Here is a 25,000-nt window from a genome sequence, read left to right as displayed (position 1 = left end):
ACAGGACGTTGGTTCGGCCACTTTTGGAATACTGTGTGCGGTTCTGGTCTCCCTGCTTTAGGAAGGATGTTGTTAAACTTGAAAGGATTCAGAAAAGATATGCAAGGGTGTTGCCAAGGTTGGAGCTATAGGGAGAGGCTGAATAGGCTGGTGCTGTTTTCCCTAGAGTGTCAGAGGCTGAGGGATGACCTTATAGTTTATAAAATCATGAGGAGCACAGATAGCGTGAGTAGACAAGGTCTTTTCCTTGGGGTGGGGGAGTCAAAAACTAGAGGGCATAGGTTTAAGACGAGAGGGGAAAGATCTAAAAGGAACCCTATGAGCAGCGTTTTCACACTGAGGATGGTGCGTATATGGAATGAGCTGCCAGAGGAAGTGGTGGAGGCTGGTACAATTACAACATTTAAAAAGGATGGGTATATGAATAGGAAGGGGTTAAGAGGGATTTGGACCAAATGCTGGCAAATGTGACCGGATTAATTTAGGATATATAATCGGCATGGACAAGTTGGACCGAAAGGTTAGTTTCCGTGCTGTACATCCCTGTGACTTTATGACACTTGTAGACAATATCCAGGCTTGAACTGACATCTTGCTACATTTGAACCTGTACTGCTCCAGTATCTGAATGGTGCTGAATATTGTGCAGTCATCCAAGAACATTACAATGGAGGGAAGTTTATTGATGACTGGATGTAGCAGGACTGCAGAGCTTCGATCTGTTTCATAGGTTGTGGGATCACTTAGCTTTTTTTTACCACTTACTGCTTATGTTCTTTGGCATGCAAATAGATCTGTTTGATAGCTTCACCAGGTTGACACTTCATTTTTCAGGCATGCCTAGTTCTGCTGCTGGCATGCCTCCTGTAATCTCCATTGAACCAGAGTTGATCCCCTGTCTTGTTAATAATGGTTGGGTCAGGGTTATGCAAAGCCATGAGGTTACAGATTGTATTGGAGTGTAGTTGATTGCCCACAGTGCCACATGGATGCCTAGTCTTGAGTTGCTTGAAGATGGACCTACCCATAGGTGGGAACTCAGTACACCACTGGACCCCTGATGGGAGAACCATTGGTAACTGAACAGTACAGATGGGCTAAGACTATACGAATTCCCCATCTAGTTCACTTGTGTCCTATAGGGAAGGAAAGTACCATCCTTACCTGGTCTGGCCTACATGTGACTCCAGACCCACTGTAATGTGGTTGACTCTTAACTGCCCTCTGGGCATTTAGGGGTGGACAATAGTGGATGCATCCCGTGGATAAATTTTAAAAAGTCCTCCTTTAATTTGATTTACATTTGATATCAAATTGATTTGAATTGTCAGTATACTGCTGTGAGCCCAGCATGGGCTGAAACTATACAAATTCCTTTGTATCTGAAAGACGTGAACAAAAACCAGTGAGACGTTGATTCTGTTTGCCTGGCATCCAGACCCCAAGTGTAAGGGAACTCGAGCAGAATGAAGCGTTTTCCTGTAAATCGTAGCAGTATCGCAGTGCAGAACGACCCCTCGGGACCCTTCCCACCTGTCCTTGTTTACTTCTCAAATTCCTGTCATGTTACTGCCGCCCACAGGTTAAGATCGATGAGATCGACGAACAGTGGTCTGGTTCTCTGCACGTTGGGCTGACTACCCTTCAGCCTTTGGATGTCTCCTGTTCCTCCTCAGGGCTTCCATCTTCACTGCTGGAGCTGAGGTCAAAGGTCAGCTGGCTGGTCAGTGGCTCCGAGGTCAGGCGCAATGGAATGCTACAGAAGCAGAACTACGGTTTCTCGATGGAACGGCTGACGGTGAGAGGGGATGATAGAGTTTGATAAAGTCTGGGTTTCGCAGTAAGGCCTGCTATTCTGCAAACATGCATGGATCCTGAACGTAGGGTCTAACCTGACAATGGAATAAGTTTGTTTTGGTGATCTAACATCGCGGTTTCACCTGAGTTGTGTTCTTCCTTTATTAATTTTTGTGTGTCAACAGTGACTCACTGGTCACCCACTCTGTCGCCTCCTTGTTGGAGACCTCAGCACATTCTTCATCTGAGCAGGTCTTTGCAGATGTGAGGAACGAGGGAGTGCAGCATTGTCAGAGGTGCCATTTTGCAGATGGGCCTTTAAAACTAAGGTCCTTCTGGCCCCATCAAGTGGGCAAAAAAATCCCATTATTTCAGAGAAGTGGGTTGTCAGTGGTTCTTTTGGTCAATGTGAAGCCAGCACTGCTTTGGACTGACACTGAGCTATTTGGTTTGGAAGGAATTGGCAAGCAGTGGCACTAGCCATTTGGACTGGCACATCTCACCTTGCACTGTGTGGCATTTGCTGATCTCAGAAGTTCGGGGTTGGAGCTGGCCTGGGCTGGACAGGGCTTCCATTTGGGATCAGGGACCAGGGCATCCCAGTTCTCTTGACTGTTCACCAACTGTTTGTAACGTAAAGCAAACAGATGCACGGGTCACTGCAGTTCATCCAGCTACGTGTCTCTGTCTCTCTCTCTCTCTTACTCGCGAGCTCTCGATCTCTCGCGCTGGCGTGCTCTCTCTTGCTCGCGCGCTCTCGATCTCTCGTGCTCTCAGTCATTGGCTACAGGGATTACCCCATAGTCTCTGTGCAGCTGAACCCACATTGATGCTGATTGCATGGAAACCATCCCAATGTGTGCCATCTTTTGAGCCAAGGCCATTTTCACATTGCACTTTTTCACCCAGGTTGGCAATCGAGTTGGAGTAAAGCGTGCCAGTGATGACACCATGCATATCTTCATTGATGGAGAGGACATGGGTGTGGCAGCAGCAGGCATTGCTAAGGTAAGAGATCTCCAGTCAACTCCATACGGAGCCAAAACCACAGCAGCTAGATCTCAGCATGGGCAAAGTCAGAAATCACACGACACCAGGTTAGAGTCCAATAGGTTTCTTTGAAATCACAAGTGACTTCACCTGACAAAGGAGTAGCAGTCTGAAAGCTTGTGATTTCAAAGAAACCTGTTGGTCTATAACCTGGTGTCAGGTGACTTCTGACTTTGTCCACCCCAGTCCAACAACGGCACCTCCACATCATCAGCATGGGCAAACACTGAGCCATCAATTTCAGCAACATAGGGCAGGCTGTTCGGCCCCTCAAACCTACTCTGCCATTTGGATCTTAGCTGGTCATCAATTTCCCTTAATGTCATAGGATGCCAGAAATCTATCAAACTTGGATTTTGTCTGCACTCCAGCCAGGGGAATCCTCCTTCCTGCATCTCCCCTGTTGGCTCTATATGAAGTTTGTAGTTCAGACGAGATCACCTCACATTTTTCTAAACCCCAGAAAAATAGGGACTGTCTTCTCAATCACTTCTGAAAGGATATTCCCAGCATGCCTGGAATTAGTCTGGTGAATCACCCTATATCCTTTATTGAAAGAAAACCAGATTGCACACAGAATGTGGTCTCACCAAGGTCCTGTGCAAGCAACAAGACACCTTTTACCCTTGTGCTCAAATCCCCTTTTGATCAAGTTCAACACACAACTTGCCTTCCTAATTGCTTGCTGCACCTGCATCTTTTACAGTGACTTATGGACAATTGATGATCTAATATTGGGAAAACTATTTTATGAATGGTGAGAAGCTAAGAACTGTGTAAAGATGTAAGCATCCAAGTGCAGCTATCATGATGCAAAACAATGTTGGGGGTGAATTTACCTTATTCTAACAAATATAGAAAATTCTAAGGCATGGACCCTTCATCTACGAATAACTGAGAAAGTCAAAAGTACTATTCAGAAGATTGGACAGAATTTTTTAAAGAAGCAAAGAATTACTTAAAAGATTAATATGGAGGGAAAAGTTAGATTACAAGAGAAAGTTAGCCAAAAGTGTAAAAGTAAATAGAAAAAGTTTCCTCGGGTAATTAAAAAAGAAAACAGTTAACAAAGTAAGTTTTGGCTATATAGAAAATAAGCCTGGGGTATTAGTAAGGAAGATAAAGAGATAGCAGACAAACAGATAGTTTGCATCAGTCTTCACTAGAGAGGATACAAGTAGAATCCCAGGAGCCAGGAATTGAAGCCATGATGTGGAGGTGCCGATGTTGGATTGGGGAGGAAAAGGTTAGAAGTCACATAACACAAGGTTATAGTCCAATAGGTTCATTTGAAATCACATGCCTTTGTAGCATTGCTCCTTTGTCAGGTGAAATGACTTGGACTATGACCTGGTGCTGTGTGACTTCTGACCTCAGGAATTGAAAGGGAGGGAAGAACTCAAAATTACAATTGCCAAGGAAGTCGTGCTGAGCAAATTGAACTGCAAGGTGACAAGCTCCCAGGTCCTGATGAATTTCATCCTAGTGTGTTAAAAGTAGCTCCATCAGTTTGCTCGGTACCACTCCCCCCAATTGTAATTTCATCAAACTCTTCTCTCCCTTCCATCTCCTGATTTACAGTTACTACAGGAATGTATTTTGTTTCCATGATTTTGCTGCTGTTGTCCTTTTACATTGTATCAGTGTTAGGTTTGGGACATGTTAGCAACCCTGCACTAACATTCATGTTCATAAATTATATCGTGAAACTTCAGTTAGCAAAAGAGTAAGCAACTCCCTCTCACAAGGAATAGTTGAAGAAAGTAGTATTGATACATTGAAGCTGAATAAACATGAGGGATAAAGGAATGGAAGGCTATGCTGATTGAGCGAGTTGAAGAGGGAATGGTAGGAGCTCATGTGACTCAGAAGTACCAGCACGGAGCAAAAGGCCAAATGGCCTGTTGCTGTGCTTGAAAGAAGATGTAATATATTTCATTCCAGTCCCTACACAGCTGGTCCCTGTCTGGTTTGACTGTCGTTTTTGATGAATAATGGATATTTCTTTCCCTCTCTCATCATCCTTGCAGAATGTTTTTGCAGTGGTAGACTTGTACGGTAAAGTTGTGTCGGTGTCCATTGTGAGTTCCAGCGTGCTGGAGGAAGCAGAGAGTACGAAACCACCCTCCATGTCATCGGACAGTGGCAGTGAGGAGGAAGAAGAGCTGAGCCCTGTAAGGAAAGTCTGTGTTGTGTTTCTTTCTCCTCCTTTCCGTGAAAAAACTGGTTCCCACGGGGACAGAGTGGGATAGGAACTGTTTCCCCCGGGACATCTGTGTTTGTTCTCACGTGTGTATGTCTCCTGGACAGTTGCCGATTGTCATTCTGATCATTCAGGCATAGTATTTCAAACTAGCCCTCACCTGCTGTGACCCAGCAACTCTTCAGAAAGACCTCATTTGAGGTAAAGTGTGTCGGCAAGCTTTTTGAGATCTCATCAAGGTTCCCCATAAATCAATGTGCTCTCACCTTTTGGCCCTGGGTTTGAACCTTACAATCAGAAGGCTGGTTGTGACAATGTCGAGTCTGAAACTCTGGATTCCTATAACTATGAACAATGTTTTCAAGAAACAGGGGTTGAGGGGAAGAGGAGAGGGTGGTTGGTGTCCACCTAATGAAAAGTTGTCTGTCTGAATAGTTTAACTGGTGGGTTCATGCCCTTCACGCGTGGGTTTTATGCTGGTGGGCTGCATAACCCCAGAGTCTTGGGCTCAGGTGTTAATCGAATCCCTGTTTCTGTTATCCCAATGCACCTCAGATTTTGGATCTTTTTGGATTTAAGGGATTCTGATTTAGGAACCGTTCACCAATGAAGTAACAGTGCCATTTTGAAAACTTCAATAAATTTCCCACTGCCGAAGTTCATTAACACAAATTAAAGACACAAATGGGCCTGATTGCTTATGTTTCCGTGGCACACCTATGCTCCATAGCCCACAGCAAGAGTACTACTGATCTACATTTACATAGGATCACATTGAAATTTCTAGCACAAGAGCAGGCCATTTGGCCCATCTGTTCCTTGCTGCTGTTTCCGCTCCACATAGGCCTCCTTCCGTCCACTCTTCATATCATATTAGTAGATCCCTTTGTTCCCTTCCCCCTCATGGGTTTGACTGCTCAATTCTTTTATTAATCCATGGGATGTGGACATTGCTAGCTCGGCTGAAATTTATTGTCTAATTATTCCTTGAGAAAGTAGTGGTGAGCTGCTTTCTTGAAACAGTGCAGTCCATGTGGTGTTGAGACTTTCACAGGTCTGTTTTAAAAAAAAAAAAAAAAATCAGCTCCAGAATTTTGACCCAGTGACAGTGAAAGAACGACGATATAGTCAGGATGGTAAGTGTTTTGGAGGGGAACTTATGTGGTAATGGTGTTCCCATGGTTTTTTTTTTTGCTCTAATCGCTCTAATTAGTAGAAGTCATGGTTTAGAAAGTGCTGTGGTACACAGCTATTTACTTCATCTCTCTCTGGAAGCAAGTTCTAAACCTCTCACCCTCTCAGGATAAAGACCTTTCTCCTGAATTCCCTATTTGATTTTGATGTGGAAATGCCGGTGTTGGACTGGGGTTGACAAAGTCAGCAGCTGCACGTCACCAAGTTATGGTCCAACTGGTTTATTTAAAATCACAAGCTTTTGGAGTGCTGCTCCTCCATCAGGTGAAGTGAACCTGACAAAGGAGCAGCGTTCCGAAAGCTTGTGATTATAAATAAACCATTTGATTTCGACAGTCCCGAGTTGTGGACTTCACACTAAGTGGAACAAACGTCTCCATAACCTCCATCAGGTCATTCGCTCAGCCTTCTCTCTCCAAGTGAAAAGAGCATGGTCAGCCTTTTCTGGTAATTATAGCCTCTCATTCACATAAGAACATGAGAAATAGAAATAGGCCCCTCAAGCTGCCCCCATTTTTCAGTATGGTTGTGCTGATTGTCCACTTTTCCAGTTCTGGCATCATCCTTGTGAATCTTTTCTTGTGACAACTGCTAGAATTCTATGACTCAGATCGTCATAAGGAGACCAGGCCTCTGCTCTAATGTCGGTCTCCAGCGCAGGACCAGGGATGTTCTGCTGAGACAGGAGGGTAAAAGAGGAGAAGGCATTGCATTATTAGTTAAGGAATCAGTTACTGCAGTAAGGAAAGATGATATCTTGGAGGTGGCATCAAATGAAACCTTAGGAATAAAAAAGGGGCAGCCATTGCTGGGTGTTTATTACAGACTCCCAGAGGGTCAGCAAGAAATTTGTGCATAATTTGCAGAGGTGTGTAAAAAAAAAAACAAAATTACGCAAGGTGATTTCAACTTCCTCAAAATTGACTGCGTTAGACATAGTGTTTAAGGCCTTGAATGGAGTGGATTTCTTGAAATGTGTACAGAAGAATTTTTTAGGCCAATATGTGGAGGGCCAGCAAGGTACAGAACTGTTCTGGACCTCATTCTGAGGAACGAAGTTGGACAGATGGTTGAGATGGTGGTGGGAGAGCATTTTAGTGACAGCAAACACAACATGGTACAATTATTTAACCTTCTTATGGACAAAGAAATAGTCAAGTTGAAAAAGAAAGTTTTGGACTGGGGAGAGTCGATTTTAGTAAAATATAGAAGGATCTGACCAAGGTAGACTGGCAACAGCTACTAGTGGGGAAGTCTACAGAAGAGCAGTAAGGGTGTTCAAAAAGGAAATGGGGAGATAACAAGCCCAACATGTTCGTTCGAGGGTGATAAGAAGGAGTAACAAGCCCAGAGAATCATGCATGACCAGGGATATTCAGGATATGATGGGAAGGAAAAGAGAGGCTTTTAGCAGGTGCAAAGGGAACAAATCAACGAAGGCATTAGTGGAGTACAGGAAGTGCATGGCGGAATTTAAGAAAATAATTAGGAAAGCAAAGAGGCGACGTGAGAAAGATCTGGCTGGTAACAGTAGGAAAAATCCCGAGATATTCTACAAGTATATCAATAGGAAGAAGATAACCAGGGACTAAAGGGGCATCCATGGGTGGAGCCAGAGGACGTTGGTAGAATGTTGAGCCAATACTTTACATCCATCTTTGTCCCAAAAAATGAGGATAAAGGTAAGGAACCCGGGGTAGGGAGCGACTGCAAGGTGCTTGACCAAATTGATGTAGGGAAAGACAAAAGACTGGAAGGGTTGGCAGGCTTACAAGTGGACATATATCCAGATCCAGAAGAATTGTGTGCCAGCCTACTGTGGGATGCAGGGGAGATGATTGCAGACGCATTGACAAATTTTTAATTCCTCTTTGGCCATGAGGAGGTGCCAGAGAACTGGAGAACAGCAAATGTGATTCCAATATTTTAGAAGAGTTGTAGAGGTAAGCCAGAGAACTACAGATGAGTGAGTCTCATGTCAGTGGTAGGGAAACTACTGGAGAAAATTCTGAAGAAGAGCATCTATCTGCAGCTGAAGAGACAAGGCTTAATCAGGGATAGCTTGGCTTCATCAGAGGGAGGTCATGTCGAGCAAATTTGATTGAAATTTTTGAGGAGGTGACCAGGTGTAGAGATGGGGGTAGTGCAGTTGATTTGATTTATTCTTGTCACGTACACCAAGGTACAGTGAAAAGTATTTTTTTGCATACTAACCAGATAAATCATACCTTACATATATACATCAAGGTAATGGAACGGAATGCAGAATATAATGTTACAGCTACAGAGATGGTGCAGAGAAAGATCAACTCTAATATATGAGGGGTATCGGATAACAGCAAAGAAAAAGCTGTTCTTAAATCCATTGGTACATGTTTTCAAACTTGTGTATCTTCTGACCGATGGAAGAGAGTATAACTGGGATTATGTGGATTTCAGTAAAGCTTTGACAAGGTCTCACACAAGAGACTGGTCAAGAAGACATATGCACATGGGATACGGGGTAATTTGATAAAGTGGATTCAAAATAGGCTCAGTTGGAGGAGACAGAAGGTAGTGACAGAAGACAGCGTTAATGACGGAAAGCCAGAGTCCAGTGGTGTACCGTAGAGATCTGCGCTGGATCCCCTATTATTTGTCATTTACATACATGACATAGATGATAGTGTTGGGGGTTAGATTAGTAAGTTTGCCTATGACACAAAGATTAGTTGTGTGGTTAACAGTTATGTTGAGTGTCTTGCGCTACAAGAAGATATACACAGGATGGTCAAATGGACAGATAAGTAGCAGATGGAATTTAGCCCTGAAAAGTGTGAAGTGATATACTGGAAGGAGTAATTTGACAATAATGTATTCAATGAACAGCATAACACTAGGAAGTTCTGTGGAACAAACAAACCTTGGTGTGTTTGTCCATAGGTCTCTAAAGGCAAAAGGGTATATTAGTAGAGTAGTGAAAAGGGCATATGGGATACTTGCCTTTGTCAATCGAGTAATAGATTACAAAAGCAGGGAAGTCATGTTGGAATTGTACAGAACTTTGGTGAGACCGTAGCTGGAGGACTGTGCAGTTCTGATTGCTGCATTACACAAAGGGCGTGATTGCACTGGAGGGGGTGCAGAGGAGATTCACCAGGATGCTGCCTGGGATGGAAAGGTTTAAGTTAAGGGGAAAGGTTGGATAAGCTTGGGTTGTTTTTGTTGGAGCAAAGGAGACTAAGGGACGATCTGTTTGAGGAATACAGGATTATGAGGGGTATGGACAAAGTGGATAAGGAACAACTGTTCCCTTAGTAGAAGCGTCGGTCACAAGGGGAGACAGGTTCAAGGTCAGAGGCAGGAAGTTTAAGGGGCATGTTATACATAAGAACTAGGAGCAGGAGTAGGCCGTCCGGCCCTTGGAGCCTGCTCCGCCATTCAGTAAGATCATGGCTGATCTTTTCGTGGACTCAGATCCACTTACCCGCGTTCTCACCTTAATTCCTTTATTGTTCAAAAAATTATCTTTAAAAACGTTTACTGAAGTAGTGTCAACTACTTCATTGGGCAAGGAATTCCATAGATTAACAACCCTCTGAATGAAAAAGTTCCTTCTCAATTCAGTCCTAAATCTGCTCCCTCTAATCTTGAGGCTATGCCCTCTTGTCCTAACTTCACCTGCCAGTGGAAACATCCTCTCTACTTCTATCTTATCTATTCCCTTCATAATTTTATATTGTTCTATAAGATCCCCCTTCAATCTTCTGAATTCCAATGAATATAATCCCAATCTACTCAGTCTCTTCTCATAAACCAACCCCCTCAACTCCAGAATCAACCTAGTGAACCTCCTTTGCACCCCCTCCAGTGCCAGTACATCCTTTCCCAAGTAAGGAGACCAAAACTGCACACAGCACTCCAGGTGTGGCCTCACCAGCACCTTGTACAGCTGCAACATAACCTCTCTGCTTTTAATCTCAATCCCTTTAGCAATGAAGGACAAAGTTCCATTTGCCTTCCTAATTACTTGTTGTACCTGCAGACCTACCTTCTGTGATTCATGCACAAGGACACCCAGGTCCCTCTGCATAGCAGCATGCTGCAACTTTTTACCATTCAAGTAATAATCCTTTTTGCTATTACTCCTATCAAAATGTATGACTTCACATTTATTTACATTGTATTCCATCTGCCAGACCTTTGCCCACTCACTCAATGTATCTATGTTCCTCTGCAAAGTTTCACAGTCCTCTGCACACTGCTCTGCCACTCATCTTAGTGTCATCTGCAAACTTTGACACCCTACACGTGGTCCCCAACTCCAAATCATCTATATAAATTGTAAATAATTGCGGTCCCAACACCGATCCCTGATGCACACCACTAGTCACTGACTGCCAGCTAGAATAGCACTCATTTATCCCCACTCTTTGCTTCCTGTTAGTCAACCAATCCTCTATCCATGCTAATACTTTACCCTTAACGCCATGCATCCTTATCTTATGCAGCAGCCTCATGTGCGGCTCCTTGTCGAAGGCCTTTTGGAAATCTAGGTACACCATATCCATTGGGTCCCCATTGTCCACCTCGCTCGTAATGTCTACATAGAATTCCAAAAGATTTGTCAAGCATGACCTGCCCTTCATGAACCCATGCTGCGTCGGCCCAACGGGACAATTTCTATCAAGATGCCTCACCATTTCTTCCTTGATAATAGACTCAAGCATCTTCCCCACAACAGAGGTTAAGCTAACCGGTCTATAATTCCCCATCTTTTGTCTACTTCCCTTTTCAAACAGTGGCGTCACGTTTGCTGTTTTCCAATCAGCTGGAACTGCCCCAGAATCCAGCGAATTCTGGAAAATTACCGCCAGTGCACCTGCTATTTCTCCCGCCATCTCTGTTAGTACCCTGGGATGCGTTCCATCAGGGCCAGGAGACTTATCAATCCTTAGCTCCATTAGCTTGCCCAACACTACCTCTTCCGTAGTAATGATTGTTTCCAGGTCCTCACCTACCTTCGTCTCTTTGTCAATTACTGGCATGTTATTAGTGTCCTCCACTGTGAAGACCGATACAAAATACCTGTTCAATGCCTCGGCCATTTCATCATATCCCATAACTAAATTCCCCTTCTCATGCTCTAAAGGGCCAACGTTTACTTTAGCCACTCTTTTTCGTTTTATATATTTATAGAAACTTTTGCTATCTGTCTTTATATTCTGTGTTAGTTTTTTCTCATGTTCTATCTTACTTTTCTTTATAGCTCTTCTTGTGGCTTTCTGTTGACCTTTAAAGTTTTCCCAATCTTCTAGTTTCATGCTGTTTTTGGCCACTTTGTATGCCTTCTCTTTCAATTTGATAGCCTCCCTTATTTCATTAGACACCCGTGGCAGATTACCCCTTTTCTTACAGTCCTTCCTTTTCACTGGAATATACTTTTGGTGAGCATTTTGAAAAACTGCTTTGAAAGTCCTCCACTGCTCGTCAACTGTTCCACCATAAAATCTTTGTTTCCAGTCTACTTTAGCCAAGTCCTCCCTCATTCTATTGTAGTTCCCCTTGTTCAAGCACAGGACCCTGGTATTGGATTTTATCTTCACACTCTCCATCTGTGTTCTAAATTCAACCATACTGTGATCACTCCTTCCAAGAGGATCCCTAACTGAGGTCATTAATTATTCCTGTCTCATTACACAGGACCAGATCTAGGATAGCTTGCTCCCTCGTCGGTTCCATTACATACTGTTCAAGAAAACTATCACGGATACACTCAACGAACTCCTCCTCAAGGCTACCCTGACCGAGCTGGTTCGACCAATCTACATGTAGATTAAAATCCCCCATGATAATTGCCATACCATTTTTACAGGCATTAGTTATTTCTTTGTTTATTGCCCGCCCCAATGTGATGTTATTATTTGGTGGCCTATAGACTACGCCTATCAGTGACTTTTTCCTCTTAGAATTTCTAATTTCCACCCAAATGGATTCAACCTCATTCTCCATAGAACCTATATCATCTCTCAGCACTGCCCTGATGTCGTCCTTGAATATCGGAGCTACACCACCTCCCTTACCTTCCTGTCTGTCCTTCCGAATAGTCTGGTATCCTTGGATATTTAACTCCCAGTCGTGACCATCCTGTAACCATGTCTCCGTAATGGCTACCAAATCACATTCATTCGCGATGATTTGTGCCGTTAACTCATCAACCTTGTTACGAATGCTACGAGCATTCAGGTAAAGTGCCTTTATGCTAGCTTTCTTACCCTCATGATTTCCAACATCTCTAATAATATCTCCTGAGTTATCCTTCCTTTTTGCTTCTTTCATAGTCTGCCTTGAACTTAAACCCCCCTGCACGCATGCTAACCTGCTGCTTACCTTTTTATTTACCATCAATACTCCCTGTCGTTTTCCCTTTCCCTTTCCCCCCAACTCACTAGTTTAAAGTTCTAGTGACCACCCTATTTATCCTTTTCGCAAGAACACTGGTTCCAGATCGGTTCAGGTGGAGACCATCCCATCGGTACAGATCCCTCTGGTTCCAAAACTGATGCCAATGCCCCATGAAATGGAACCTCTCTTTCCCACACCACTCCCTTAGCCATGTGTTTACTTTCCTGATTTTCCTTGTCCCTAAGCCAATTTGCACGTGGCTCGGGCAGTAATCCGGAGATTATGACCTTCGAGGACCTGTTCCTTAATTTTGTTCCTGGTGCTTGATAATCCCCAAATAGGTCCTCCATCCTAGCCTTGCCTATGTTGTTAGTCCCAACGTGGACCACAACAACTGGATCCTCCCCCTCCCGCTCCAATATCCTTTCAAGCCGGTCAGAGATGTCCTGCACCCTGGCACCGGGCAGGCAACACACCATGCGGGACTCCCGATCCGGCTTGCAAAGGATACTATCTATCCCCCTAACTATAGAATCCCCTATAACTACCACTTGTCTTTTTGCTCCCCCCTCTTGAATGGCCTTCTGCACCACGGTGCCGTGGTGAGCTGGCTCATCCTCCCCGCAGGCCTTTTCCTCATCCACACAGGGAGCAAGTATCTCGTACCTCTTGGATAAGGTCAAAAGCTGAGGCTCCTCCACTCCTGAACTCAGGATCCCCCTACCTGCCTCACTTGCAGTTACACCCTGTTGTCCCTGATCACTAACTGAATTTGAATTACTTAATCTACCAGGTGTGACTGCCAAAAACTTTTATGAAAAACTTTTTATCCAGAGTCTCATGATGGTCTGGAATGTGCTGGGAGGGAGGTAGAAGTGAGTTGTCTAACATCCTTCTAAAAAAGTACCTGGATGAGCACTTGGCATGTCATAATATTCAAGGCTATGGGCCAAGTGCTGCTAAATGGGATTAAGTTGAAGGTCAAGTGTTTCTCACGTGTTGGTGAAGACTTGATGAGCCAAAAGGCCCTTTCTGCACTGTATGATTCTATGTTGCTTTGCCTTGAAGATGCTGTTGTTCAGCTAAGACATGATTCCACTGAGCTGGTGCATAGTTTTAATTGAAAGGTCTTATTGGAGTATTAGTCAGAATATGCAGCAGATGATCTCATCGATATACTTGCTTCATCCACCTTGCAGTCTGTGCCACAGTGTTGCATACGAAATGACAACTTCATGGATCCCAATGAAAGTCACAGAACATCAAAACAGCACCACATTAATTGTGAATATGCAAGTCATGGAATCATAGATTCCCTACAGTGTATTAAAGATAAGTGAATAGTAATGTAGGAATGCAATGTTTTCTTCCCACAGAAATTAGGAGACGTTTTGAACTTGAGTTTAAACACATCCAGCCCCTAATGAGTTAAGTGTATTTAGTAAAAACAGAAAATTCTGGAGAAATCTGGCAGCATCTATGGAGAAATGAACTGAGTTAACATTTTTGTGTCTAATATAACTCTTCCATAGTCTTCTAAGAGTTAAATGTCTCCTGTCTGACTTAGGCAGTTTGCATCTCCATTTGAGAAAGAATGGGACACATCACATATTTATATGTTCACGTATTTACCTGATATGCAACAGAAATTGCAACATCACTTGGGCTTAAGAATGAAAAATCATTTGTTGTTGGAGCCCATTATGCTTCTAAATCTGTCCAGGAAATGTTTGATCTGGACACTCCTCACTAATCACGTACTGTTTCTCTTTCAGTGTGAAAATGAAACATCGGTCTTCATGGCCACCGTCGAGTTCATGGAGAATCATGGCAGAAACATCTTGTTGTCCAACAGTGGCCACACTGCCACCCGAGTGGCCAGCTACAACCAAGGCGTGGTGGCATCTGCTCAGCCATTACCCCGGCAACTGCTGTTTCAGGTAATCGGGGTACGAGAAATTCAGCTGGATATCAGTGAGCACAATGAGCTATGCCTGGTCTGTCAGATCTGGATAACAATTTCTGTTGACATTTCATAGAGCCTGGCAGGTATTTTTTTGTTCTTTGTTCTTTATTCTTTCAGGGAATGCACATTTGCCAGCATTTATTGCCCATCCCTAATTTCCTTTGAACTGATTAGCTAGCTAGGCCATATCAGAGGATACTTAAGTGCCAACCACAATGCTATGGGTCCAGCGTCATATGTAGGCCAGAGCTGGTAAGAACGGCAGATTTCCTTCCCTAAAGGAGCCAAATAAGATTTTATGACCATCAACGATAGTTTAATGGGCAGCATTATTAGTTTTCAAATCCAGATGTATAGATTAAATATAATTTCCACCAGTTACTATGGTCAGATTTGAACCTGAGATCTTGAGTTTTGTCCTCTGGATTATTGGTGTAGTAAGATATTCACTGCACCACCTGCCAAATGCCCAAGATCAAAACCAAGGATATGCTAATACATAAATTAAAGGGTAATTGGGTGATTGTGTGCCTGAATTACATGTATAAATAGAGGGGCTCTTGTGATGCAGTGATAGGCTTACTGGCCTAGAGGGAGGCACAGTAAGTTCAAGTACCATCTGCCCTGGTAACATGTCATATCATGTCCACACAAATTGATTAAAAATAACTATACTGTACTCATGCATTTTTTTTTTAATCTATTCGTGGATGTGAGCGTGGCTGACTGGATCAGCGTTTATTGCCTGCTTGTAGTAATCCATGAGAAGGTGGGTTAGGGTGAGCTGCCTTCTTGAATCACTGCAATCCATGTGCTGTTAGGGAGGGACTTCCAAGATTTTGACCCAGCAACACTGAAGGAATGGTGATACATTTTCAAGTCAGGATGGTGTAGGTAGTTTGCAGGTAGTGGAGTTCCCATGTATCCTGCCCCTGTCCTTCTAAATGTTAGTGGTTGTGGGTTTGGAAGGTGCTGTCTAAGGATCTTTAGTGAATTTCTGCAGTACATTTTATAGATGGTACACACTGAGTGTGGAGGGAGTGAATGTTTGTGGATATGGTGTCAATCAAGCGGGCTGCATTGTCCTGGATGATGTCAAGCTTCAGTGCTGATGGAGCTGCATTCATCCAGGTAAATGGGGGAGTTTTCCATCACTTTCCTGACTTGACCCTTGTAGATGTTGGGCAGGCTTTGGGGAGTCAGGAAGTGACCTACTCACTACAGAATTCCTAACTTCTGACATGCTCTTGTAGCCACAGTACCTATGTGGCCAGTCCAGTTCAGTTTCTGGCCAATTGTATATTGATAGTAGGGGATGCAGTGATGGTCATGCCATTGATTGTCAAGGAGTGATTGTTACATTCTGGCAATCGGGTCTATATGTTACTTGTCACTTGTCAGCGCAAACCTGGATGTTGTCCAGACCTTCCTGCATGAACTGCTTCGGTATCTAAGGATGGTGCTAAACATTTTTTAGTCATCAGCGAGCATCCCTGACCTTATGATTGAGGGAAGGTGATTAATGAAGCAGCTGAAACTGGTTGGACCTAGGACACTCCGCTGAGGAACTCCTGTAGACATGACCTGGAGCTGAGATAACTGAAAACAATATAAATATAATATGTATAGAGGGAATAAGTAATCAGTGATGTTGGCATCTTTGATATGTGAATAAAGCTCTGAGTAGAAAACTATATACCTGGACTCTGTCTAACCAGCATTTAACCTCTAGTATTTAACACTTCCTGCCCAGATGTATAACCAATCTGCTGTAAAACTGATGTACCTCGGTTAATTTCTTCTGTTTTTGATAAGCTTTTGGTCCATGGCAAATGTCCTGAATGAATGTTAAGATTGTTCTCCCCTGTTCTGGATTCCCCTACTTAAAGAAAACGGATGAGGCATGTAGAAAACCATTAATCAATAATTTTTTAATGTATTTCTACTCAGATACAGATTGATCGTTTAAACCCACAGTGGACATCTTCACTCTCACTGGGTGTGATTGGAAACTCCCCTGAGCGGTTTAATTTCCCAGGCACTGCTTCGTCGATCAAACGCTCTGCATGGCTGATCCAGCGAGATTCTGTTTTTCACAATTCATTAAAGGTGAGAATCCTGAACAGTGTTCTCCTTATGGAGCCTTCCGTGGGCAAACTCACCTCAAGAGCTCTCTGTTGACCTGAATCTCACTGGCCCCAGAAGCACTCAGCATGAGTATTCGATCAGCCCTATTATTGCCAGGTCTGAATATGTGACATTCAACAGCAGTTTTTATTGTTCTTAAACAATTCTGTTGAACAACATACAGAGCAGTGCTTAGAGGTGTGCGTTTAGAGAAAGTGCACAAAGAACATACCAGGAACTGAGAGTGAAGGTAGTTTAAATTCTGAACAGCAATCTGCTTTCTTTCAAATAAAAGAGCAAATATTTTGTAATAGTTGCTACATCGTTATCCTAACACTCCACCCAGTCCACTTTCACTTGCTTTCCACCCACTTCCCATTTTCTACCCCATCACTCCCAAAAATCACCCCAAGAAGGCCCTTGCCTCATTCCCCTACCTGCATTCATCCCAGAGCACCTCACCCTTGCTTGCGTCCACTCGCACATTCCTTCATCCACATTCTCCACTCTGCCTGGGTTCCTTCGCTTCCCCATTTCCCCTCACCCACAACCTGCCACTACTTCCTTCCTGGTTCCATCTAGACTCACTTCTTCCCCATACCCTTGATCTCTACCATTTTCCTCAGATTCCTCACTAGTTCCATCCCGGTACCCTCAACCTGATTGCCACCATTCCCAGCACCTTGACCCTATCTCAGTCTCGGCCTTATCCCCTTGATTCCTGACCACATTGTTGCAGAAATTGACATCACCCAGCTGCGTCTCTCTAATTAAAAGGCAGAATCTGAAAGCGAATAGTTTTGACCGATTCTTGTTTTTATGTCTGCCTAATTCACATGAGACATACATTGCAGTCCTATTTAAAAACAACATCACTGCATACATGTTTCCTTACGTTAGGCAGGAAAACCTTTTTTGATTTTTAGGTGTTTCACAAACTGGCTGCCACACAAGATAAACATGGTACTCAAGGGACTTCACCACCTACCTCCTCATAGATGGTGCATCGTTCTTCCTGACCTGAGGGGTGTAGCAGAGGAAATTGAATTGTGAGTGTGCTATTTTGCCAGCCCAGCACGTTCCTCTTCAAACCGTAGAGACATAAATCACTTAAAAATAGCTATGCAGGTTAATATTGCCAATTAAAAGAAAAACAAGCATAGCTCTGGAACTTCTTTCTAGAGGCATAGACCCGAAGAATTAGAGAGAATAGATGGATCCAAAATAGGTGCTAACAGAAGCTTTTATTTTTATTATTTGATGTGATGTGAAAGTTGCTGGCTAAACCATTCCCATTTGCCCTGGAGAAGGTGGTGGTGAGCTGCGGTTTTGAACCCATGTGATGCAGGGAGTCCCACAGTGCTGTTAGGAAAGGAGTTCTAGGTTTTTGTGCCAGCAACAGTGAGGAAACAGTGATATATTTTTAAGTCAGGATTGTGTGCTGCCCAGAGGAGAATTTGCAGGTGCTGGAGATCCTGTGTGTCTGCTGCTCCAACATGGTAGAGGTCATGGATTATTAAAGGAGCCTTGACAAGTTGCTGCGGCGCATCTTATCGATGGTACACGCAGGGCGTCAGTAGTGGAGGAGATGAATGTTGAAAGTGGTGGTTGGATGCTAATCATTTCTATGCGGCGAGTTATTGGGACTTGGAATGCGCTAAGTGAATGGGCAGCACGAGCAGAAAGAATGTTGATCAGTGTCTGAGAGAGACACTGTTTTGTGCAGGTTGGTGATGCCAGTCAACTGTTGACCAATGTAGTCAATTAAATAAAAAATATCAGAATATCCATTTTTATTTCTCTTCTGGTTTGTTTCTTTGGTCAGATTTGTGACAATTATGGTCCCAACTTGGATACATGCCCAGAGGGAACCATTCTTGGACTCCTGGTAGACAATGCACACAGTCTTCACCTGTTTGTTAATGGAATGGACCAAGGTGTGGCTGCCCAAGACATTCCCAATCCGTGTTTTGTTGTGATTGACCTGTATGGCCAGTGCGAGCAGGTGAGTGGCTCCTCTGGGGGCAGTGTTGGATGTTGCAGAGAGGGTTGAAATCCATTTAAATGTACTATATTCAATCTCAGTGGATCAACCTGACCCTGATCACTCCTAGTACATAAATGTCAATGGAATATTAAAACCTATTACATTCAATCTCAATGACTGAATGCCAATCTATTTACTTCAATTGCAGACGCCCAGTTTAGGTTCTGCAGGGGCATTCCTTTCCTGACCTCATTACAGCCTTGTTTCAAGCAGGACAAAAGAGCTGAATTGCGGAGGTGAGGTGAGGTGAGAGTGACGGCCCTTGACATCAATACCAGAGTGTGGCATCAAGGTACCCTAGCGAACCTGGAGTCAGTGAGAATCAGAGGAAAAATTCTCCGTTGGCTGGAGTCATACCTAGCACCAAGGATGATGATTGTGGTTGATGGAGGTCAGCCATCAGAGTTCCAGGATACCTCTGTTGGAGTTTCTCAGGGTAGGGTCCTTGACCCAGACATCTTCAGTTGCTTCATAAATGACCTTCCCTCCATCATAAGGTTAGAAATAGGGACGTTTGCTGATAATAGCACAATGTTCATTACCATTCACAGCTCCTCAGATACTGAAGCAACCCATGTCCAAATGCAGCAAGACCTGGACAATATGCAGGCTTGGGCTGAAAACTGGCAAATGACATTCGTGTCATACAAATGTCAAGAAATGCTCATCTCCGGTGAGAGACGGCCCCATGATATACATTGAATCATACAGTGCAGAAGGAGCCCTTTGGCCCATTGCATCTGTACTAAGAAAAGAACTATTCTAAATCTATACTCTGCCCTCTGTCCAGCAGTTTTAAGTTCTCATCCAAATACTTTTTAAAGCTTGTACGGTCTCCTGCCTCAACTACCCTCCCAGGCAGTGCATTCCAGATTCCCACCACCCTCAAATCCACTCTTAAACCTCCTGCCTTTCACCTTAAAATTATGCCTCCTTGATATTTGACTCCTTCACCTTGGGGCACAGCAGCCTTCTATCCACTATATCCATGCCCCTCATAGTCCTATACTCATCAATCAAGACCCCTTTCCACCTTCTCTGCTCCAAAAAAAAAACCTGAGATTGTCCAGTCTCTCTTCACAGCTAAGTTGCACCATCCCAAGCAATATCATTGGTGAATCTCCCATGCATCTTCTCCAGCGGTGATCAGAACTGTTCATAGTACTCCAGCTGTGGCCTAACTAAAGTTTGGCACAGCTCCAACATGACCTCCCAGCTCCTATAAATCTTATAATATATGTCATGACTAATAAAGGCAAGCGTCCTGTACGATAGTAAGAACTGCAGATGCTGGAATTAGAGACAAGACAGTGTGGAGCTGGAGGAACACAGCAGGCCAGGCAGCATCAGAGGAGCAGGAAAGTTGACATTTCGGGCCGGGACCCTTCAGAAAAAAGCGTCCTGTATGCCTTCTTAAATACCTGTCAACCTTTCTGTTGCCTTCAGGGGCTTGAGGACAAGCACCTCAAGATCCCTCTGTTCCTCTCAACTTCCTGGTGTCCTGCCATCCATTTAGTAATCCCTTGTTACTTGTTCCAAAGTGCATCACTTCACACTTACCTAGGTTAAATTCCATCTTCCACTGATCTGCCCAACCAAGCAATATCCTCCTGTAATCTAAGACTTTGTTCCTCACTATGAACTACTCGGTCAATCCTTGTGTCGTCCGCAAACTTAGCATACCCTACATTTTCTTCTATACCTTTTATATAAACTGCAAACAGTAAAGGACCTGTCATTGATCCCTTGGTACTCCACTTCACACCGGGCTCCAGTCACACAAACAACCTTACCCTATGTCACCCACCACAAAAGCTAATTTTGGATCCAACTTGTCAAGTTACCCTGGATCCCATGTGCTTTTACCTTCTTTATCAGTCTCCCATGTGGGCCCTTGTCAGAGGCTTTGCTGAAATCCATATGAACTACATCAACTCCATTACCCTTGTCTTCACACCTGGTCATTCTCAAATTTCAGTTAATCTGTTAGGCATGCACTCACTCTGACCAAGTCATGTTCTCTCTTATCAAATTTTGCCTCTCCAAGTGGAGATTAATTCTGTGCTTCAGAATTTTCTCTAATAGTTCCCCACCACTGATATAAGACTCACTGGTTTATTTCTACTGCCCTTCTTGAAAAGTGGAATTGCATTAGTTGCCCTCCAGTCTGCTGGCACCTTCCCTTGTGGCCAGGAAAAATTTAAAAACTTGGGTCACAGGTGGCATGGTGGCTCAGTGGTTAGCACTGTACCAGGGACTATCTCACATGCAACTGTTCAGGAGGGAAAAACATCGAGAGAACTGTGAGACAGAGTAGCAGGGAGAAATGTACTGCAGCTCCCAAACCCAGCTTCAAAACCCCATCAACTGCTACTGAAAAACTAAAACTAAACGTCCTGGCTCTGGAAGAGCTTGACCCCACGCTTTCAGGCTGCTTCTATTGTTTCAACTTTTTTTTTTAGAAGAACACACACCCCCAAGGCCCCACAAGCTGTTTAGTTTATTGGATTGGAATAGACAGCTCTGCACCTCTGTCTTCAAAAAAAAAAGAACAAAATATACTTCTTAAAGCCATAGTGTCTTTCCACCGCAGCACCCAGTTCTTCTGAAGCCATAATTTTCCAGTCCTTAAGGCAATAAACAACTCTTATTTCCTTGGAAGCTTTGCTTGACTGTTTCTCCTAAGTCTCCTGATTTCTTGTAAACAGTGAGTAATCCATAGCACTCATTAAGTTGTTGCCTTAATTTCCAAAAAATCATCTTTTCAATGCAGAGCATGTCCAGATAGTTAAAAATCTTCAAGATAACTCTTAAAGATAGATACGTTGTTCCAAAAAAGCAGGAAAAGTTTCTGACCATGTTCAAAATCCTTAAAATTCAACCAGTTTGCACCTTGGCCTTGTATATTCCAGGCATTATAAACCCAGTTTACATAATCTCCTCTCGTAATCTTCATTCTGAGACCTGGTAACATTCCAGTGACTCTCTGCACACCTTTCGAGATTACTTGGCAACACACCTGAGAGTGGACCCAGAACTGTATTGCAGATGTTGCTTGATCAGTGCTTTCTACAATTATTGTGAAACTCCCTCCTTTTCAAATTCAAGACCTCTCACTGTACAAACTAAAATTCCATTTTGATTATGTTTGTGCATATATAATAACATATAATGATCGGTGCACCCCTTAATCCCTTTGGAACACAGGCCCCCCGAACTGAGTACAATTCTGAAGAATGTTTATAGAGCGCAGGGACCTCCAGGGTACAAATGTATGAATTATTAAGGTGCCAGCTAGGTTGAGAAAGAAGTGAATTGTGTTAACTGGGAAAGGCAGGGTTGTGAGAATGACTTAGCAGCTGTAACTGAGACATGGCAGGCTCGGAATACTGCAGCAAGTAACTCACTTCCTGACTCCTCAAAGCCTATCCGCTACCTACAAGGTACAAGTCAGGAGTGTGATGGAATACTCCCCACTTGCCTGGATGAGTGCAGTCCCAACAACACTCGAGAAGCTTGACACCATCCAGGACAAAGCAGCCCCCGCTTGATTGGGACCACATGCACAAGCATCCACTCCCTCCACCACCAAAGATCAGGAGCAGCAGTGTGTACTATCTACACGATGCACTGCAAAAATTCACCAAAGATCCTCAGACAGCACCTTCCAAACCCACGACCACTTCCATCTGGAAGGACAAGATCAACAAGCATATGGGAATGCCACCACCTCCATGTTGCCCTTCAAGCCACTCATCATCCTGACTTGGAAATATATCACTGTTCCTTCACTGATGCTAAGTCAAAATCCTGGAATTCCCTCCCTAATGGCATTGTGGGTCAACCCACAGCAGATGGACTGCAGCAGTTCAAGAAGGCAGCTCACCACCACCTTCTCAAGGGCAATTAGGGATGGGCAAGAAATCCTCGCCAACCAGCGATGCCCACGTCCCACAAATGAATAGAAAAGAAAAGAATGGCCTTCTCTGTACTGTTTTACACTTCAGTGCAAAGAAACTGTCTTGCACATCTGCAGAGGTAATCCAATTACCATAGTTTTGTGTATTCAGTTGGTCTGTCAATGTCTTTTCGCAATTTTTTTCCATACCTAGATTACTGATTACCATCAATCTTTGTCGTTAACAAACTTAAAACTTTGATTTTTATTATGTTATCAGGGTTGTTAGTGAGTATATAGAATAGTTGAGGCCCCAACACAAATCTTTATGGGACCTGACTAATCACCAGCTTCTAGTTCAAATGTCTACACGTTATCCCTACTCTCTAACCGATAATCTAACCAGGGCAGCAGTTTGACCTCTGTTCTGTTTCCTTTGACTTTAGCTCTAAGTCTTTCATGTGATCCGTATAAGAATGCTTGTGGATGTCTATCAACCATCCCTTCAGCTGAAGTTGCTTCCTCAGAACTATCAGCTTAGATCATTAGACAAGAACGCAACTTCACAATTATTTTTTAATATTCATTCACGGGACCTGGATATCACTGCCAAGGCAAGCATTTATTGACTTTGACTAATTGCCCAGAGGGCAGTTTAAAGTGTCACTCACATTGCTGTGGGTCTGGAGTCACATGTAGGCCAGCCCAGGTAAGGACAGCAGTTTCTTTCCCTAAAGGACATTAGTGAACCAGATGGGTATTTCTGACAATTGACAATGGATTCATGGTCACCATTATTTCCAGATCTTTTTTTTATTGTATTCAAATTTCACCATCAAGGATAATGGACAAAGCATTACCCAGGGTCTCTGGATTAATAGTCTATTGATAATATCACTAGCCACTAGCTATCCTTATTCTGCAATTTCCTCACTTAACTTTCTTTTACTACCCCTGCGTCATAACTTGATTTGATAGGCTGAATGGCCTCTAACTGAGCTGTACCTATTCTCTGATTCGATCACTTGTGGTTTCAATTGGTGTTTTTGACAGTGGGTCTGAACAAAAGTTCCACTGCTGTCCTGGCCTTCCCAGTCTGGATACCTCAAGATTAATGCATCTTCATGTCTGACAGGTTACCATAGTGACCAATGACGTCATGGCTATAGGAGGTGATAGTGGCCATTTACGCTGCCAAGGCGATGTGGAAAAAGCTGATGTCGTCGATGGTAAGTGAATGCAGTCCGAACGTACTTAATCTCAGATGATCTTTCAGTGTCGATGGCAAGTAAGGATACTTTAAGCATCGCAAGACTTCCATTTAAGCCTAAACTGGCTGTGCAAGCAGTTATTTTTCCACTAGTAATCACTGCCAGTGATAGTGAAGGTTTATAATATATTGTCTTTGGGAATTTGAATTTAAAATTGAGCTAAATAGATTTAGTTTTCAGTTCTGTGAGGTTAATTTCTTTTTCCAAAGCCATTTCTTAACGGATAAGAAGATTCTGGGCACCACGGTGGCTCAGTGGTTAGCTCTGCTGCCTCACAGCGCCAGGGACCCAGCTTCAATTCCACCCTCGAGCGACTGTCTGTGTGGAGATTGCACATTCTCCCCGTGTCTGTTCTGTGTGTGTTCCTCCGGGTGCTCCAGTTTCCTCCCAGTCCAAAGATGTGCAGGTTAGATGGATTGGTCATGCTAAATTGTCCATCATGTCCAGGGATAGGATAGGTGGGGTGGGTCTGGGTGGGCTGTTCTTCAGAAGGTCAGTGTGGATTCAATGAGCTGAATGGCCTGCTTTCACACTATAAGGATTCTATTAAAAAAAACCTCTAAAAATTCTATTAGGCGAGTTCAAACATCATTTTCAAGAAAGCATTTCATTTGAGCTGACTGACTTGATTAACTGCCTGGGGAGTTAATTGAGGAAATGTTTATAAAGCTGGACCTTTTTGACATTGAGAAAGTTGCTGCAATCAGGTTTCAGTTGAGGAGAACAGTTTCATGCCAGCAGAAGGGCAGTTTCGCTTGTTACAGTTTCAGAGCTGGCAAGAAGTCTCAAAACTATTTTAGCACTTTAAATCGATAGGACTTTTCCTAAAGTTCAGTTAGGAAAAGTCAATAAAGAAGCCAGGGAGAAACAGTAATGGAGAGAATTGCGTTGGGCCAATGTACAAAGTCACTGAATCAAGACTTTGCAACCTTATCAATTTGTAAGAAACAAAATAGTTAAGATAGGAGTGATACTTTGCAGGGTTTGAGTGTCTATAAAGGATATTACAGGGAAATGGGTTAAATTTGTCTTTGGACTCAATCCTAATATCTTTCTAAATTGT

At 43.4% G+C, this 25,000-nt stretch overlaps 1 protein-coding gene across 1 annotated transcript; it reads left to right on the top strand.

The window, feature by feature from the left end:
- Positions 1 to 1,582: 1,582 nt before the first annotated feature.
- On the top strand, positions 1,583 to 23,895 carry LOC125481612 (neuralized-like protein 4; the record flags this gene model as incomplete). Its single annotated transcript, XM_048593406.1, has 7 exons — positions 1,583 to 1,798; positions 2,707 to 2,805; positions 4,878 to 5,021; positions 14,404 to 14,568; positions 16,545 to 16,703; positions 18,547 to 18,726; positions 23,802 to 23,895. Coding segments are annotated over 7 exons (1,057 nt in total), but the record flags the coding sequence as incomplete, so codon positions are not given.
- Positions 23,896 to 25,000: the final 1,105 nt, after the last annotated feature.

Source organism: Rhincodon typus, unplaced genomic scaffold (assembly GCF_021869965.1).
Source record: "Rhincodon typus isolate 14 unplaced genomic scaffold, sRhiTyp1.1 hic_rhity00002788, whole genome shotgun sequence".
NCBI lineage: Eukaryota > Metazoa > Chordata > Chondrichthyes > Orectolobiformes > Rhincodontidae > Rhincodon > Rhincodon typus.
This window is presented reverse-complemented; position numbering and strand designations above follow the sequence as displayed.